We start from the raw sequence: 19,182 nt of genomic DNA, 5'->3' as shown, positions 1-19,182 counted from the left end.
ATCTTCCCTGTCTCTTAATCTCACCTATCTCTTTTCATAAAAGCCGAAACTCTCTGGGAAAGAGATATCTCTCCGCTTCCATGTGCAGTCCAGATTGGTTCTCCCTCTCCTTCAGAAATATAAGACCAAGTCCAAGCAGTAAAGTGTCCCGTGATGTTCACGTAATGGACGATATGAAAGACGTGCTTGCAAAGGATCATTCCGCTGTCACTTTTCGAACGATGACCGGAGCTCTATATCCGACGCCTGACCACCATTCGTCCCCATAGCGAGCCCCAGAACCCCACTTCGAACCACGGACGTTGCTGACATATTCTTTGGGCATTTAAAGCTAGATGCAGAAATCTAGGATATCGTTGGAATAAAGACTAATTTCAGAGTTGTCTTATCATAAAATCATTGCTTAGTACATGGATGTTTAAGAGTACGTGCACGCCACATTATTGTCAAAATATATGAGCGCCCATTGATATTGGACCTACATCCATTATGAGAACTATGAGCAGTGCTTCCGAATATTCCAAGGTTCAAGCGAGGCCCAGGATAAGCGACAATATCGTGCTTACCAAGTCTCGGTAATTGTGCGCAACGTTAACCCCGCCGAAGAAGGTTCAAATATTGACATTCGCGGCTTAGCCAGGGGAGCGGTGGTAGTGATTGGTTCGGCTATCTAGTCAAAGAAGTTACCTGCAGTAGTGAGCACTAAAATAGAAAAGAAACGGGAATTTATGATCCAGGCACATAGCAAAAGGTCCGAGCCAATCGGCGGAAATTGTCGCGTACGCAAACCAAAGGAATGGAAGAGAAAAACAAAGTAAGAGACAGAAATTCCCGAATGGCTGACTATTATGGGCTAACTACATAGATATAGAGGGCATAACCTGGTAATTTACTGCAGGTCCAGATCTCTTGTCCACCCATCCACTTCACGATCCATAACGGTTACGACTGCCGATCGCAGTGGGCCCTTTCGTTTGGGGTTTATGAAGGACGGGCGAGTTACAGCTATTATACCTGTAAAATGTGCCCGTGGTCCTATAACTGTAGGATGAAAATAAACAATTATAACCTCTCACCCCTTGCATGAGGCCCAGCCAACCCCAAAACCAACAGCGATAATGCAATAATCCATGTAAGTGAAATGCTGCACTGTAGAGCCTTACGGGTCAATCCTTACTGCATCCAGTGGCGATGTGCACTCCGGATCAGAGAGCTTGAATTTCTTGGGAGCTTAGGATAGTATTGTAGACTGCCTATACAGCATTCCGGGGATTTGACAGGTGTCAGAATGTCGGGAATAGGAATGTTCAGCCACGAGGTTCCGGTTGCGGATAAGAAAGGAGGCCGGATGCGAACCTAGTAGTATAGACTGACCCCATAAATAATAATCATAATTAAATATCTACTACTGTAGTTATATGCTTAGGCCTAATTAACTAGCTTAAACGAGAAAAACTCAACCAGACCCTGAATCCGGCATGGCTCGGGACTAGACGCCCCCCATTTCTTTACCCTCCTCATTTCCTTAAACTTCCCCCCATTGCAATATGGGCCGTCAACTCTGAGATATTCACACCCAGAGAGCCTCCGACACCTCCGATCCTAGTCGCGATCCCTTCTGCAGTACAACAAATCCCGACCAACATAAAAAAAAATACAAAAGAAACAGAACCCCACGATGCCATTCGCACCGCGCCTCGCCGCGCTCGTCGCCCTCTTCACCCTCCTTACAACAACGCTCGCCGCAGACAAGAACCTAATCCCAACGGCGGCCTCCAGCACTTTCCCACAATGTGGCTTGACCTGCAGCCAGCTCTATGCCGCCCAAGACACCTGCACCCAGGCCGCCGACTCCTCAACCTGGGTCTCCTGTTTCTGCCAGTCCTCCTTAATATCCAACCTCAAGACTTCCGGCAGTGTCTGCTCCTCCTGCAGCGCCGGTGACCAGGCTCTCGTTTCCACATGGTATACCAACTACTGTAACTCTGGCGGAAAAGAAACGTCCAATACCGCGACGACAACTTCCTCTGCGGCTGCGAGTGCAACTGCAACCTCCACGTCCGGTGCTAGCAGTGCCAACTCGAGTAAATCTGGGTCGGCGACGGAGGAGAAGAAATCTTGGTATGTAGTACCTCTGCTTTCATTACACAGCGACATGCGCATACCCACACCCCATGTCAATATACGGAGTACTAACAAACAAAATAGGTGGAGCACCCACTACCGCTGGGTAATAATGTTAATCGTCCTAGTAATCGGCTTCGGCATCATCGCCGCGCTGGGCGTCTGGTTCAAACGCCGCTACGACGCCAAACGCCCAAACCTGTACCACGGTGGCAGCAGCGGCGTCCTCAGCACTGCTTCGCCACCATCCGGTCCTCGGGACGCTGCTTGGGCACCTGCGCCTATGCCTGTGCAGGAGCGGGGTCTGGGTTCCCCGTCTGTTGCTAGTAGCTCGCTCTCGAATGTTGCTCCTAAGACCAGTACGCCTCTTTCTGGGAGTCGGTCGCGTTTGACGAAGATTCCGCAGGGGCCTGGGGATGTGGAGATTCGGCAGGTTTGATTTGATCTTGTGTGGTTTTTCTTTATGGGGTTTTGATTGGTATTGATTTTGTCGCATTTTTGTTTGTTGTCTTATTGAATGTTGCATTTCTTTGGTGTTTAGTGTGGAATTGTGGGATTTGTTGTTTCTTTTCATTTATTTCGTTCTTTGATTGTATGTCTTTGCTTTTGATTCCCTTTTCTCTTGTTCTTTTCTTTCTTCTTCTCGTTTTCCGAGGAGTGGAATGGAGTTCTGAGTCCCGTGGATCTGTTCGTGACGAATCGTCACTTCTTATATCTCCTTCCCTGGACACTAGAAGTCTAACTGTGGAATGGACATGGTACATAGTACAACGCGTGCCGCATAGCCACGCGCAACCTGATATTCCCATTCATGATCCCATATACATACACAAAACGTCCCTCTTTCCCTCTTAACCCGTCAGCCACCAACGACCCCCTCAAGAAACACTAATACTAACAATCTTAATATCGACCTCGGGCTTCTCCTTGTGCGTCTTAACATTCTCAATCTTATGCACGATATCAAGACCCTGCACCGCCCTTCCAAAAACAGTATGCTTATTATCCAACCACGGCGTCTTTTCCGTGGTAATAAAGAACTGACTACCATTGGTATTCGGTCCCGCATTCGCCATCGACAATGTATAAGGCTTGTCATGCTTCAGAACAGAGAACTCGTCCGCGAACTCCCCACCCCAGATCGACTCGCCGCCTGTACCATCGCCTTGCGGGTCTCCGCCTTGGATCATGAATTTGCGGATCACACGGTGGAAGATGGTGTTGTTGTAGTAGCCCTGGCGCGCGTGGGTCACAAAGTTCTCTACTGCTTTTGGTGCGGCGGAGGGGTAGAGACGGAGGTGGATATCGCCCATGGTTGTGTGCAGGACTGCTGCTGTGCCTGTTTCTGCGGCCTTGGGTGCGGCTGCGCCTGTGTCTCCGGCTGATTGGGTTGGTTTCTCGTTTTGGACGTCTCGGGTTCCCTTTGAGATATCGGTGTCGTTGGTGAACATGTAGAAGCGCACTTTTGCGAAGCCGGTGCTTATCAAGATCGGGTCTCGTTCTTCCGCTTCTTGGAGGAGGGGGTTGCTGCTTGCTGCCATTGAGACGGTTACGACGCCCTTTCGTTGGGGCTGACCTTGGTATAGGGCTAGGTTCAGGGAGCGGAAGGGCTCGTCGCGGCCGTAGACGCGGACTACCCGATTTGTGTAGGTGTTTATGCATTTGATTCCGTAGAGCGAGCCGAAAAGGAGGAAGTGGCCCGATTCGTCGAAGGAGACATTGACCTTATGGCGGGTTGCTTCAGATTCAATTTCGCGTTCGACGCCGAGACGTCGGCCGAATTCGATTTCGTCGAGGGGGTATGGGGCTGTTCCGGCTTGTTGCATTTCCGTCATTGTTGTTATTGATTCATCGTATGTACGGTATAGCTTGCCGGTTGCAAAGTCGAAAACTCGCACCTGGCGGTCTGGGAAAGACACTGTTGCGAAGTGTTCGCCTGATGGGGAGATTGTAATGGCTGTTGGGACGGATTTAGCTTTTTTGAAGGCGAAGAGATTAGTTGAGGACTTGAGCTCGAAGACATTGTCGGGTTTCTCGAAGGAGCCGTCGCCTGCGCGCCAGTACTCGATCATGCCTGATTCGTCGGCTGAAACAACGCAGTCGAAGGTGTTGTTGAATGCCATTGACACTACTGGGCTGCGGTGGATGGATTTCACGGTGTGCAATGGGGTAGGGTTCTCGCCACGTCCGTCGAATACTTGCACTGCATTACTTGATTCGTTTGTCACAGCAAGAAGAGGGAGAGATGCTCCGCGCTGGTGTACCCAGCAGACACAGCGGGGCATGAACTCCAGAGTATACATCGCCAAGAGATCTGCATTTGTCAGTATGAAAGTGCAACATGGAGGAGAGTATGAACTACCGAATGTAATGACATCGAAGATCTTAACTGTCTTGTCTACTCCGGCTGTCGCAAAGCTGCGGCCGTCGGCACTGACAGTTACACTCCGGATCTCACCTGGGTGAGCAATGAACTCCTTCACAAACTCGATACCCTCAGCCATCTTCTTCCAAAACTTGACAACTCCATCTATGGAACTGGTGATCACAAAGTCCGTGTAAGGCGCAACGGTCACAAAAGACAATTGGTCCTTGTGCATCAGCGACTTGGAGTACCGCGCCGAGGCCGGTAGCGCATTGACGTAGACCTTCTCAAATGGAAGCTTTCTGCGTTTCTTCTTGGGGGCAGCCTCCGAGGGTAACGCCGGGCCGAAATCATCGTCGGAGGAGTCATCGCCTAACAATCGCATACAGTCAGTATCTATGGTGTAAGAGGGAGCGGTCTGGGCAGTCTCCAGCGTGCGGAGGACTCACTGTTCTCAGCATCGATATCAGCATGAGGCCGCTTGTTCGCAGGAGGCTGTGCAACTTCTCCGGAGTCCGCCATTGTAGTATTGAAGAGAATTGAATCCAGTTCAGCCAAGGGAGAGCGCAGATAGAAAGCAAAGGTCGAGAGGTATTGCGGGCGGTGATGGCCTGCGTCCAATCAGGAGCTTGGACCAACGGCAACTTTTCTCCTTTCCCTCACCCCACTGTTGACAGGAGAAGTTGCTTCAACCTTTCCAGCGAGACATTTGATCTTTGGTCGATTGCCTTATTCAGCTGGTCATCATGGTATGTCGTTTGTGTCTGTTTTGTGTGTTGAAAAATATGTGCATCCGTTGACTAACCTCTGCCCCTCACAGGCGTCTTTCGGCAATCCCACACAGATCTTTGGCGACGATGTCATTGAGGAGAAGGGCGAGAATGCCCGTCTGTCTGCGTTCGTCGGTGCTATTGCCGTAGGAGACCTCGTGAAGAGCACTCTCGGCCCTAAGGGCATGGATAAGATTCTACAGTCTGCGTACGTGGGGGAGCTATTGATTATCAATATATTGAGATGGTGGAAATGCTGACAACATTTCTTTACAGCTCAACGGGAGAGATCCTCGTGACGAACGACGGTGCCACAATCTTGAAGTCTATTGCTCTGGATAACGCTGCGGCCAAGGTGTTGGTCAACATTTCCAAGGTTCAGGACGACGAGGTGGGTGATGGAACTACATCGGTTACCGTTCTCGCCGCCGAGCTCCTCCGCGAGGCCGAACAGCTCGTTGCCAAGAAGATTCACCCCCAGACCATCATCGAGGGTTACCGGATAGCCAGCAAGGCTGCCCTTAGCGCCCTCGAGGCCTCGGCCGTCGACCGCAGTAATGACCCCGAGGCTTTCCGTAAGGACCTGCACGCCATCGCCCGCACAACACTCAGCTCGAAGGTGCTCGCACAAGACCGTGACCAGTTCGCCCAGTTAGCCTGTGAGGCCGTCCTACGTCTCAAGGGCTCCACGGATCTTTCCCACATCCAGATTATTAAGAAGGCCGGTGGCAAGCTGAGCGACTCATACTTGGACGAGGGTTTCATTCTGGACAAGAAGATTGGTGTCAACCAGCCCAAGCGTCTGGAGAATGCTAAGATCCTGGTTGCCAACACGGCAATGGACACGGACAAGGTCAAGATCTTCGGTGCACGAGTCAAGGTCGAGTCCACCGGCAAGCTCGCCGAGTTGGAGAAGGCCGAGCGTGAGAAGATGCGCGCCAAGGTTGAGCGCATCAAGGCTCACGGTATCAACTGCTTCGTCAACCGTCAGCTGATCTACAACTGGCCCGAGCAGCTGTTCACCGAGGCCGGCATCATGTCCATTGAGCACGCCGACTTCGACGGTATTGAGCGTCTCGCTCTCGTCACTGGCGGTGAGATCGCCTCCACCTTCGACCACCCCGACCAGGTCAAGCTCGGATCTTGCGATCTGATTGAGGAAGTGATCATTGGTGAGGACACCCTGATCAAGTTCTCCGGTGTGGCCGCCGGCCAGGCCTGCACCATTGTGCTGCGCGGAGCCACCGAGCAGCTCCTCGACGAGGCCGAGCGTTCGCTCCACGATGCCCTCGCCGTCCTTTCTCAGACTGTCAAGGACCCCCGCGTCACACTCGGTGGTGGCTCCGCCGAGATGGTCATGTCCAAGGCTGTCGAACAGGCTGCCCAGAACACAACCGGCAAGAAGCAGCTTGCCGTTGACTCTTTCGCTCAGGCTCTTAAGCAGCTCCCTACCATCCTGGCTGACAACGCCGGTCTCGACTCCTCCGATCTGGTCACCCGTCTGCGCCAGGCCATCAACAACGGCATGACCAGCTCTGGTCTTGACCTGTTGACGCCCGGTGGCGGTATTGCTGATATGCGTGATCTCGGTGTGGTGGAGGCTTACAAGCTGAAGAAGGCGGTTGTTTCTTCTGCTTCAGAGGCTGCTGAGGTACGTGTCATTCGTATTATATGTTTCAAATATCTGCTAACATTGTTTCTAGCTTCTGCTGCGGGTGGACAACATCATCCGTGCGGCTCCTCGCCGACGCGACCGAATGTAATGGACATGATTGTGATGGCATGGATGAATTCATATCTGTACCCTCTCTATGAAGGAACTCAAAAATGTGCTATAGAAGTTCAACTACGTACATGATCTCCATACATTGGCAGACACAGTAGTGTGTGAAGTCCTGAATCCTGGGCAGGCGTAATCCGAATGGGGTTAGCGTAGAAAATTGGAATGCTGCCTTGGATTCCAGGCCACGAAGTCCCTTGCCGGCAGATTCCGAAAGAGGCAAAGACTGAGTTCAGCACACTTGGCGACAGGACAGGCAGCATAATAGAATCCAGCTTACTATGGAGCACGGAGTACTCGGCATTCTTCTATTATTGTTGCTTATTGCTGGTAAGCACAAATCTGAGACCACTCTATCCCTCGTGTTCGTATCGGTTTGACAACGACGATCCATACCGTGGGGCCTGGTCCAGAACAGGAGTCGAATATTTCTCCAAATGATCGTCTGTAGAAATCCCGTGCAACATAACTAACTTATAGCAGAGTAATACAGGTATGAACATAAGTTAAGTGTCAGTGGATAGGCTAAGGGATGCTTCGCCAAGCTTGATGTTTCATTGTCTGCAGGTTCCAGGGGAGTCTAACCCTCGTAATTTTTGGGGAACCAGTGGACAGACAGGGGCGAGCGCATAAATATAGACTAGACAAACATTGAAGCCTTACTGAACCAAACTAATAACTAATAACTAATAATATGAAAGTTTCGGAGTTTGAACATTCTTAGACGCAAACACTGTGCCCCCACCAGTACCCGGGGATTGCAACGGTACTGTTACCGGACCCTGAGACCCTTTTGACATCCGTCACTTTCTCCTCTCACCACCTCCTTGGCCCTTGGCTTTCTACTTCACATGATTCTATCCAAGTGGCTGGCCACTCTCCTGAGCGGCGCTCTTGCCGTTCAGGGTGCCCTCGCGATCGACCTGAATATCGACGATGAGAGTATGTCGCTGTCCTCCCCCCCATCGGAATTCGCGGGCTAATCTAGATGCGCGCTCGCAGATTCCCTCAAAACCGCGGCCAAGACGGTCGCCACCGAAATGATGAAATTCTACGACGAACGTGATTCCAAGGACGTCCCTGGTAAAATGGACGGAACCTGGTGGGAGGGTGGCTCGATGTTCATGACTCTCATTCTGTACTGGTTCGTGACCGGTGACACCCAGTTCACCGCCGCCGTCCAGGAAGGAATGTACTGGCAGAAGGGCGACGATAACTTCTTCCCCAGCAATTACAGTCAGTATCTCGGTAACGACGATCAAGTATTCTGGGGATTGGCCGCTATTACCGCTGCCGAATTAAACTACCCGGAGCTCGACGGGGAGCCATCCTGGGCCTCGCTCGCTCAGGGTGTGTTCAACACGCAATACCCCCGATGGGATACCAGCAGCTGCCACGGTGGTATGCGCTGGCAGATTTGGCCTTACCAGGATGGTTATTTGACCAAGAACGCTATTTCGAACGGAGGATTGTTCCAGCTGTCCGCCCGCCTTGCCCTTTACACCGGAAACAAGACCTATGCAGAATGGGCGGAGCGCATTTGGGACTGGAGTGCTACCACCCCTTTGCTCAAGCAGAAGAACTGGAATATTGCCGACACCACCACTTGCGGCACGCAGTGCACGGATCACGGTGATTTCCAATGGACTTACAACTATGCCACCTATATCAGTGGTGCTGCCTACATGCACAACTACGTATGATACCTCCTCTTGATGGCTGAGTCTTGATGCTAACATTTTGCTAGACCAATGGCACTGAGACCAAGTGGAAGGAAGGCGTCGAGGGTCTGATTAAAACCTCCCAGCAATTTTACCCGGCCTCTGGCAATGGCCAGATTCTATCGGATATCACCTGTGAACCTCTCGGAAACTGTGATCGTAACCAGATCACCTTTAAGGCTTACTTCTCCAATTGGCTCGGCATGCTGACCACCATCGTCCCCGGTACCTACGATCTGATCTTCCCCCAGCTAAAGACCTCCGCCCAGGCTGCTGCGAAGCAATGTTCGGGTGGTACCTCTGGTTCGCTGTGTGGTATCCGTTGGACCAAACAAGCCGAGTGGGACAAATCCAGCGGTCTGGAACAGCAGATGGCCGTGCTAGGTGTGCTGGCAGCAAACCTGATCCCCTTCAAAAATCAGGCGCCCTACAGCTTAGAGTCGGGTGGTACCTCTAAGAGTAACCCGAATGCCGGCACCAACACCTCAGACAATGCGATCCCTGTATTGAACACCATCGGTACCGGTGACAAAGCCGGTGCAGGTGTCTTGACCGTCATCTTCGTCACTGGATGGGCTGTCGCCGTCACCTGGATGATCCGCGGTGGTTAAACGGTCTGTTTGTGTTTCTTACCTTTCTTGGGACCATACGTGATCCTTCTGTTGTTCTATAGTTTCTTTCTTCCGATGTGCGTATCTGGTCGCATCTTTTTCATCAACCTTGTATCTATCTTTTCCTTCTTTAATCTTTTCTCCCTTTTCTTCCTCCGGCACTTCCGTGTACTTCACGAGGATGGGGTTGCGGCGTTGCATGCCTTCTGTTTGGTCTACATAGTTCTGATTTGATGACAATGGACTTTTTGATTCTCCCGTGTTTCTAGCGTGTTCTGTCACTTTCAGCCCCCTGACGTGTCAAGGATGTATCCACCGTGGAGACGGAAAAGGCTGGGGTTGATCTTTTGCCTGGATGATCATACATGTACGAAGTAGAGAACCCTGAGGTCCACTGGGATGACTACCAAATGATCTATTAGACGCAGTGTAACCAAGCAGGGGAAATAGAACATCCTGATGGTGTGATTTCTTTTAATATATTGCTTTGCACTAGTAAGTTTCGGGCTTTTTTCTGTGTCTTTGCATGAGATATACCGTGCATGTATACATATGAAATTTGTGCATTGGAAATATACTCAAGATGCATATGGCGTTGACAACGTCGACTTGATCAATAGAAATGTCCCTGTGTTGTGTTGTGTTCCAGACCCCCTGTGAAGGGGGTCCAAAGTACCGGTACCTCCTGGTACACACTGTGGAGGCGGGAGAGGCTGGTCACTAGCTGTACTGTACACGTGTATTACACACAATCCCTCTGCCTACTCCCCTTTCATCATTATTTTCTTTCGACTCTTTCAACTCTACTCCATACTCTCAATCATTGACTCACTGTTGCACATTTTTGAGAATCATCCACTGTGGGGGATGATCCGCTACCCCGATTCGTGAGCTCGATCCACACTTTAACTCGATCCGAACCTCTTCTTCCTCCCTCACCAAATTCAACACATGAGCACATGAGGAAGCACCCTCCACCTCCGCCATCACTCTCTTTCCTCTCTGTGCTGACGTTTCCACAATGCGGTGGCGGCTGCCGGGCGCCCGTTCGACCCTCCCCGCCAGTGTCGCCCTCCTTCTCCTGCCAGCCCTGGTCGCTCCGCAGCAGCAACCAGATGATACCATCTCCCGCCTCTCCGTGCCCCTAGCACAAGAGTCATCAACACAACATGCAGCCCACGTAGCTGCACCCCCCATCGTGAAACCCAACGATGCGAGCGCCCTTGCTACTCTGGCTCTGGCAGGCTCCGGCCGCGCCGTTCGAGCCCCTCCTGTCCAGGCCAGCAGCACAGCTGCAGGTCTGGCTTCGCAGCTTCACGCGCGGTCCTTGCAGGACTGGGAGGTTGAGGATTTTGTGCTACTGGCGACCGTCGACGGAACCATTCACGCCCGTGATCGCAAGACCGGGACTGCGCGCTGGGCCCTGGAGGTTTCTAGCAGTCCTGTTGTTGAAAGCATCTACCATCGTGCGAATCGTTCCTCTTTTGATGATACCGAGCCCGAAGACGATTTCTTGTGGATTGTTGAGCCTAGCCAGGATGGCAGCCTCTATATCTACAGTCCCGGCCCGGACGCCGGTTTGCAGAAACTCGGCTTGACTGTTAAACAGCTTGTCGACGAAACTCCTTATTCCGGTACTGATCCTGCCGTGACTTACACTGCCCGGAAAGAAACTACGCTGTATACTATTGATGCCCGCACTGGCAGCATTCTAAGGGTGTTCAGCTCTCGTGGTCCCATTACTTCTGGGCCGGAATGTCGAAAGGTCGATGGACAAGATGTGGATCCTGAGGAGTGCGAGTCGTCTTCGGGTACTTTGGTGCTGGGCCGGGTCGAATATGCCGTCGCTATCCAGAACACTGAGACGGGTGATCCAATCTGCACATTGAAATACTCTGAGTGGGCACCGAACAATCGCGATATGGACCTCCAGAGCCAATACTATCGCACCATGGACCAGAGTCACATTTATAGCATGCATGACGGCGTTGTACTGGGATTCGATCATTCGCAGATGGATCGACCTCGTTATACTCAGCGCTTCTCGTCGCCGGTGGCTCGTGTCTTTGATGTGGTTCGTCCTTCCCACAAAGATAGACCAGACGCCTCCACTCCGCTTGTCCTTCTGTCACAGCCCCTTCAGCCGCCGGACCCAGATTACGGTTCGCTAGACGATGACCGGGATATGCGTGTGTTCATCGATTGCACTGAGGCCGGTGGCTGGTACGCCTTTTCCGAGGAAACGTATCCTCTGGCCACAGGCCGCGCCCCAATGGCTTCATGCTATGACAAAGACTTCTTCCGCAGGGGCCAGGCGCTCATGAGTCTGACTCCACACCAACAGCGAAATGCATTGGCGGGTGTCCATTCACTCAATGGCCCTCGTGTCATCCGTTCTCCCATGCCCAGAATCGCTGGGTCATCCACCTCTGAGCTGTCAAATGACACTCCCCGGGAGGCTTTACGTAGCCCCTCTGAGCTGGCCTTACCTCCGGCTCTTCGCAATAGCGCAATCATCCGCAAGAGCTGGGACAATGCGTTGGACATTGTCGTCACTTTGATTCTATTGTTCATCTGCACCTTCATTTACTTCAACTCTCATCATCTTCGGGACTTGGCCAAACAAAAGCTTGACATCAAGAACATCATCAACTCAAATGACAAGGCGTCTCTATCAACGCCCTCCACTCCTCTTGTCGGTGCCTCTCCGGACCTCAAGCGCCCATCCACGCCTTCACAGCAAGTCCCCAATGTGACTGTCAATTTGGATATGGATGGCTCGACACCAAATGGGGACGCTAGCAAACCATCCTCCGGAAGCCACATGTCCCCTGACTCAACACCTCGTGTTAAGATTCGTGAGCCATCTCGCGGTCCTGACGACGAGGAGGGTGACGAGAATGAGAAGCCTAAGAAGAAAGGCCGCGCTCGTGGTTCTCGTGGTGGAAAGTCCCACCGTCGGCGCAGAAAGCCCGGCAGCGAAGGTGACACTGCCGAAATTGCTGAGCAGGTCATTGAGCAAGTTAACACCTTGGCTCCCCAGTCTCGACTTGAGCCTGATGTTCAGCTGACTCGTCAAGTCTCAAACGAGATCATGGAGATGGATGGCGTTATCCGCATTGGTCGCCTTCAGGTGTTCACGGACGTTGTTCTGGGCTTTGGTAGCCATGGAACTGTGGTCTACCGCGGTTCCTTTGATGGACGTGATGTGGCCGTTAAGCGTATGTTGATGGAATTCTATGACATTGCATCCCACGAAGTGGGCTTGTTACAAGAAAGTGATGACCACCATAACGTGATCCGGTACTTCTGTCGTGAGCAAGCCACCGGATTCTTGTACATTGGTCTCGAGCTTTGTCCCGCATCTCTCCAGGATGTGATTGAGCGTCCTGCCGAGTACCCAGAACTAGTCCAAAATGGCCTGGATATGCCTGATGTACTGCGCCAGATTACTCAGGGTGTTCGTTACTTGCATTCTCTGAAGATCGTCCACCGTGATCTTAAGCCGCAGAACATTCTCGTGGCTATGCCTCGTGGTCGCAGCATCTCCCGTTCATTGCGGCTCCTCATCTCGGATTTCGGTCTGTGCAAGAAACTGGAGGACAACCAGAGTTCGTTCCGGGCGACTACGGCCCACGCTGCTGGAACTTCTGGCTGGCGTGCCCCTGAGCTTTTGGTAGACGATGACGGTCCAATGTCTCTAGCCTCACAGCACACCGAGTCTTCGGAGCCTGCTGTTGTAGATCCTCAGACAAACCGTCGTGCTACCCGTGCCATTGACATCTTCTCTTTGGGCTGCGTCTTTTACTACGTCTTGACTCGTGGCAGCCACCCATTCGACAAGAATGGCAAGTTCATGCGTGAGGCGAACATCGTCAAGGGCCAATTTGATCTGGAGGAATTGAACCGTCTGGGTGATTACGCCTTCGAAGCAGATGATCTCATTCGGTCCATGTTGTCTCTCGACCCCCGTCAACGACCCGACGCCAGCGCTGTCCTAATGCACCCCTTCTTCTGGCCCCCGTCCGACCGCCTCAGCTTCCTCTGCGATGTATCAGATCACTTCGAGTTCGAGCCCCGCGACCCACCGTCAGAGGCTCTCCTCTGTTTGGAATCCGTCGCTAGGCGGGTCATGGGCCCTGAGATGGATTTCTTGCGTTTACTGCCAAGGGACTTCAAAGACAATCTCGGCAAGCAGCGCAAGTATACCGGGTCGCGCATGCTTGATCTCCTTCGCGCTCTCCGTAACAAGCGCAATCACTATAATGATATGCCTGAGTATCTTAAGGCTCATATTGGTGGTTTGCCGGAGGGATATCTTAATTTCTGGACTGTTCGCTTCCCGAGTTTGTTGATGAGTTGTCATTCGGTTATTGTTGAGCTGGATTTGACTCGCATTGATCGGTTCCAGAGGTATTTTGTGCCGCCTGAATAGGAGTTGTGTGTATTGCATATTGCATTTATTTCGCGTTTATTGGTCATCTTTGTGGCTTTCATTGCTTGCATTCGATCATATACATCTAAATCATATTTCCTTTCCATACTTATCTGTTTTCTGTGTAATCGTAACGTGTGAAACAGTCGTAGGCTGTAGAGTTCAAAGATATATAACGCGCAGACCCCACCATTGACTGAAACGTACATATCTGAATGTCTAGTTCTTCGTTTGGAAGCCGAAATGTAAAAATGAAAGATAGCATGTATTTAATCCCATTGAAGACACATCCAGCTATTTCCATCAAGCCGTTGGATACATCGGACATAGAGTAAATGTGATAAACCCATAAGTGGATCGCGACGTGACGGCTTCGCGCCATTTTCTTTCCGCGACTCCCCAATTTCCGCTCCGCAACGTTTCCTCCCACCCTCTCTGCAAGCTTCCTTTTGGCATTTGATGCCGGCCTGCAGACCGTCATGCCAATTTAAGCAAGCTTCTCATGTTTCTGCCTTCCTCCAATTCGCCGCGCCGACCGTTCCTCCCCAACATCCAAATCTTTTGAGCTTCGACCTGGACCATCTGAAGAACTCCCTCGTGCTTGTCAGCTTGTCGATTTCCTCCCTCCTACACGCCACCAGTCATCGCGCGTACACACTACTCCACAATGGTGTTCCTACGATTGTCTGTCAAAGTATTCCCGCGGGATCAGCTGGCCTCCAACTCAAGCTCGAGCTGGGGACGGTCTCTCCCCTTCACGCGGAAGTCTGTGAATGATGACTCGAGCCAGGTATCTGCGGCGTCCGCTTCATCAAAGAAACCGGGTATCTTTCTCCTTGTACTTGAAAAGCCAGAGGATGTAACGCTAGGTGGACTTGCGGGAATGATCCAGGATCACTGGGCCAAGCTACACCCTGACCTTGAGTAAGTACTCTACTTGAGCGATTGGACAGTTGCGATTAATGAAGAATTTCAATGGCTGACTCTCGCGACTCCTAGACCCCTCACGATTAAGAAGATCTTGGACGATACGAAAGAAGACCTCGACCTTTACCCCGATTTGACTGTCGCCGATGTTTGGGTTGACTATGGAAAAGCCCGCGCCGATGGTCTTGACCAGCGTGGTACTGTCCGTGTTGTTCAGAAACCTGCTGCTGCTGCAGCGCCAGAACGCTTCCCCTCTGTTGATCAGGACTGGGATGCTGCGATTGTCGCATATGAACGGCAGCGCGATTCGAAGATTAAGAAAGAGGGTATTAAGCGGCGGTTCTCTCCTATCCAAGAGGAAGATGAGTTGCAAAGCGTTCATTCCGTACCAAGCCACCGATCGTCTCAGTCCCCATGGTCCGTCTCGCCTGGTCACCCCGGACACGATACACAAAATCAACACCGCATTCATAATGGTATGTCTAAAGAACAGCGCCGTCGTCGCGATGTGCCTCTTTCTTCTGTTGAAGTCCACAGTCCTACCGCTCAACATGACTCGGCGGCAGTTAATGGGCCTACGATTGCTGGCACGCCTCCTCCTAGACGGGACGAGAGTGAAGAGCTCGGCGAGTCGCCTTCTCCAGCTGAACGACGACGTTCTAGCACGAGAGCTAGATCTACACCTGCTTCCGCAACTGCCACTTCCCCGAATTCGAATGGTCGACTGGAGAAGGTTGTGAGACCGCGTGTGCCAGCTACACGAACGATTACCAAGATGCCCGACGATGCTGAACCTGCTGAGTTGTCTCAGCAGTCAGATGAAGCCCCTGCGGTTTCTGAGCAAAAGGACAAAGAACAGATTGAGGAGAGCAGCAATGAGGCAAGCGAGTCTGAGAGCGCAGAGGACAAGAATGTGACTCCACCACCCAAGCCAGCTGTGAAGCGCACCTCTGTTGGACCTAAGCCAGAAAGCCATCTCTCCGCGCTTGCCAAGAGCACATCGAAGTCACCGCAGCAGAAGCCCGCTGATCACGCAATTCCTATTTCGAGCGCGGAAGAAAGTGAGGATAGCGATGACGACAGTGACGACAGTGACGAGGAAAGCGACAAGGAATCGGACAAGAACGAAACTGCGAAAAGCCCAGCGAAACCGGTTACAGTTGAGAATCCCGAAGACAAGCCAGCACAAAACGAGGACGATGATCGCCCCGAGGAATCCTCATCTTCATCTTCGCCTTCATCTGATTCTTCTTCCTCCGAGTCTGGAGATAACGAAGAACGCGCCGCGGAGGATACAATCGCCGAAACCCAGGTGACTGCTAATCGGACTCAGGAGGCTGATAAAGATGGAGATGTGCAAATGGAAGGCTCTCAGACCAATGTTCTCCCTCAGGCATCTCAGATGAACGGTGCTTCGGGCGAAATTCGATCTCTGAAGCGCAAGCAGAGTCCAGAAGGACCTGTGTCAGTCAAGGAAACTCGTATCAACCAGGCCCATCCATCAACTCGCCAGCAGGCTAAATTCAACTCCCCTTCAGTTGTAATTTCTTCACAGCATACAGAGGACCAATCCAAGTCGAAGTCACCAATTGGCTCGGCTGAGATCCCGCTACCACCTCAGTTAGTGAGCCCACGCCGGAGACATGAGCGTGTCCCTTCATTCTCTAGCCCTGCCCGTCGCCGTGCCAGTATTTCGAAGGACAGGGAGCAGTCACCCAACCCTACGAAAGGACTGGGATTGGGTATCACTGCGAGCCCCCCCAGTAAGCAGCTCATGAGGAACATTGAACAGGACATGCATACTGCTGAGCCTGCTCGGAACGGCTTTGGTAGCGGCTTTGGTGGGCCTCTGTTGCCCAGCAGCGTACCTACCGCGGCTGATTCAGTCGATATGACCCCCGGCGCTAAGCAAACACCTGCGCTCGACAGGACCAAGAAGTTGCACTCCGCGATCCGCGGGAAAGATTCCCCCTCAGAACGGGGTGAGAGACGATCGGTCTCTTTCCAAGAGGGTGACAATGTCTTCTTGACTTCCGACCCTGCTCTACCTACAACCTCAACTCCTCGCGCTACCACTACGAAGTCCCAGCCAGCAAAACCACCAACTGCCGCTAACAAGATTATTGCTTCGGGTACGCAGTCCGGCTCGGATCCTCGTGGTACGCCCAAGGACAAGGAAGCTCAGAAGAGACCGACTTCCGCCGAACCTCCCAAGCAAACTGCCAATGGAACGAGGGGCAATGCCACCAAGGCTGCCTCTAAGGGCAAAGCCGCTCAGAAGACCCCGGCATCGAAGTCTCCCCAGGGAACTCCATCCAGCAGTCAGAGCCACACCGTCTATCCACCAGGGTTCTCTGTCGAAAGCATCAGCAAAATAAGTGCGCAAATCGAGCAGGATACGCAAGAGAAACACGAACTGGAAGAACGACTCAAAGCATCAAATGCCGATCCTCAAGTATTGATTTTAGCGACGGAGATGCTGGGGCTCATCAATAACCTTGAGACCAAGAAGCGCCAGGGAAACAAGAGGATGGGGGTATGGCGCACAAAGCTTGACCAAATGCGGAAACAACTCAAAGCTTGCGAAGAGAAGAAAAGGCAGCAAGACGAGAACCCCAAGCAATCAGTTGCACGCACACCCCGTCCTACCCTCAAGGGTCTTCTCAGCAGCCAGAGGCAAGAAATGGCTGCTAAAACCGCCAAATCTCGTCCTGAGCCAAAGCCCGCTCCACCACCTCGTGGTGATGTGTATGATGTGCCCAGCTCGAGTGAATCTGAGAGTTCGGACAGTGATTCTGATTCCGACAGTGACGAGTCCGAGAGTGACCAAGGCGATATCTTACCCGATGGGTCCCATGAAAAGCTGCGCAAGCCCTGGTCTCAGCGCAATAAGTGAACCCTGTGACATCCACTCAATGCATTTGTTTTGTCGTTAAGATATCCCGTTTACTACATGTGTCATTATTTTCTCGTGTACATTGTATCATTGCAAGAAATTCACAACTAATATTGATCAATAACTTAACCTTTATTTCAAGTAGATCGCAAGACTAAATCAGTAAATCACCAAACAATAGGATGGACCAGGCCAAGAATAGTAGTCCTGTACCAGTCCCAACGCGTGTCTCTAGGGAACATTGGCACCATTCTGCTCTGTCTTTTCGTGGTTTTCATCAGCCCATCCCTTAGGTGGTGGCAGCACCTCATAGTTCCAACCCCAAGAATCCTCCACAGTCCCAGATTGTATACCCCGAAGCATCTTCAACAATTGAACACAAACCTCCCCACCCTCCTTCTCAGCCCCAGTGCGATACTCGAATTTATCCGCACGAGACTTCATAGTAATGCTACCAACGGGCACCAGAGCAGCAGCAGTCCCAGCAGCAATAACCTCCTCAAACTCCCCCAATTCCTCATACAAAACCCTCCGCTTCTCAACCCGATAACCCAACTTCCGCGCAATTTCCAGAACAGAAGCTGCAGTCACGGAATCAATCGCATTCCGACTATCCGGCTGAATAACAGTAACCCCACCATCAGCATCCCTCTTGACCCCAATAAACGCACTCGTCGAAAACTCATCAACCTCACTCCGGGTCGCACTATCCAAATGAAGCGTAATCCCATACCCCTCCTTCCGCGCCCGGTCACTATGTCTCAACACAGGCGCATAATTCCCCCCCACCTTCGCAGCACCAGTCCCAAACGGCGCACACCGATCAAAATCTTCAAGAATCAATGCATCAACCGCACTAGCTCCGTGGTACACTCCAGTCGGCATGGCGAATACAGCAAACGTATACCCATCCGGCGGACTAAGCCCCAGCTGCGCCGATGATCCGAATAGTAAGGGGCGGACATACATCGCCGCACCGGATTCGTGCGGTGGCACATATTCGGCGTTTAGTCCGACGGCCAGCCGGACGCATTCTATGAAGAGCTCTTCTGGAACGGGTGGGATAGATACCACCTCAGCGGAGAATTGCATGCGCTTGGCGTTCCGGTCTGGGCGGAAGACTGTTATCTTGTTGTTGTGCGGGTGGCGGAAGGCTTTTAGGCCTTCGTATACTTGTTGGCCATAGTTGAGGGCTGGGGACATGCCCGATATTCCTAGGGTTGGGGAATTGACGTATTGCGGGGCTGTCCATTTGCCGCTGCCGCTGTGGGAGAAGTGGCATTCGACGTGGCCGTTGCCTATGAGTTGTTAGTTGGGTGATTGGGCGTCATTTCAATTGGGGGTTGATACCATCGCGGACTTTGAAGCCAATGTTCTTCCAGTCGAGGGCAATGGGTGGGGGGTGCATCTTGGAGATGTGTGGAGTTTAGATCTGACACCCGGGGCCGCGTACGCTTATATATACTCCGAGGTCGGGACTGGGTTTGCTGACTACTCTACTTTCTGACTTTGGGTCTCTTGTTCAGGCATTCCTTATCACGACCTGTACTGTA

At 51.9% G+C, this 19,182-nt stretch overlaps 6 protein-coding genes across 6 annotated transcripts; 4 read left to right on the top strand and 2 right to left on the bottom strand.

Moving 5' to 3' along the window:
* Positions 1-1,678: 1,678 nt before the first annotated feature.
* On the top strand, positions 1,679-2,563 carry PENARI_c034G08093 (uncharacterized protein; the record flags this gene model as incomplete). The annotated part of the gene is made up of 2 exons (XM_022636730.1): positions 1,679-2,121; positions 2,209-2,563. 2 exons carry the CDS (start codon positions 1,679-1,681, stop codon positions 2,561-2,563), a joined length of 798 nt encoding a protein of 265 aa, XP_022483433.1.
* Positions 2,564-3,002: 439 nt separating this feature from the next.
* Positions 3,003-5,011, bottom strand: PENARI_c034G06143 (WD40 repeat domain-containing peptidylprolyl isomerase; the record flags this gene model as incomplete). Its single annotated transcript, XM_022636715.1, has 3 exons — positions 3,003-4,438; positions 4,487-4,861; positions 4,939-5,011. 3 exons carry the CDS (start codon positions 5,009-5,011, stop codon positions 3,003-3,005), a joined length of 1,884 nt encoding a protein of 627 aa, XP_022483413.1.
* A 2,879-nt stretch (positions 5,012-7,890) lies between these two features.
* On the top strand, positions 7,891-9,371 carry PENARI_c034G04741 (glycoside hydrolase family 76 protein; the record flags this gene model as incomplete). Its single annotated transcript, XM_022636704.1, has 3 exons — positions 7,891-7,981; positions 8,042-8,736; positions 8,787-9,371. The coding sequence occupies 3 exons, from the start codon at positions 7,891-7,893 to the stop codon at positions 9,369-9,371; spliced, it is 1,371 nt and encodes a 456-aa protein (XP_022483459.1).
* Positions 9,372-10,392: 1,021 nt separating this feature from the next.
* ireA (bifunctional endoribonuclease/protein kinase IRE1) lies at positions 10,393-13,806 on the top strand (the record flags this gene model as incomplete). The annotated part of the gene is made up of 1 exon (XM_022636742.1): positions 10,393-13,806. One exon carries the CDS (start codon positions 10,393-10,395, stop codon positions 13,804-13,806), a length of 3,414 nt encoding a protein of 1,137 aa, XP_022483431.1.
* Positions 13,807-14,473: 667 nt separating this feature from the next.
* Positions 14,474-17,629, top strand: PENARI_c034G10640 (uncharacterized protein; the record flags this gene model as incomplete). Its single annotated transcript, XM_022636745.1, has 2 exons — positions 14,474-14,730; positions 14,806-17,629. The coding sequence occupies 2 exons, from the start codon at positions 14,474-14,476 to the stop codon at positions 17,627-17,629; spliced, it is 3,081 nt and encodes a 1,026-aa protein (XP_022483436.1).
* Positions 17,630-17,860: 231 nt separating this feature from the next.
* Positions 17,861-19,037, bottom strand: PENARI_c034G02468 (branched-chain amino acid aminotransferase; the record flags this gene model as incomplete). Its single annotated transcript, XM_022636693.1, has 2 exons — positions 17,861-18,927; positions 18,980-19,037. 2 exons carry the CDS (start codon positions 19,035-19,037, stop codon positions 17,861-17,863), a joined length of 1,125 nt encoding a protein of 374 aa, XP_022483416.1.
* Between the last annotated feature and the right edge of the window lie 145 nt (positions 19,038-19,182).

The sequence above is a fragment of the Penicillium arizonense genome (genome assembly GCF_001773325.1).
Source record: "Penicillium arizonense strain CBS 141311 chromosome Unknown PENARI_contig034, whole genome shotgun sequence".
In the NCBI taxonomy this organism is placed as follows: domain Eukaryota; kingdom Fungi; phylum Ascomycota; class Eurotiomycetes; order Eurotiales; family Aspergillaceae; genus Penicillium; species Penicillium arizonense.
This window is presented reverse-complemented; position numbering and strand designations above follow the sequence as displayed.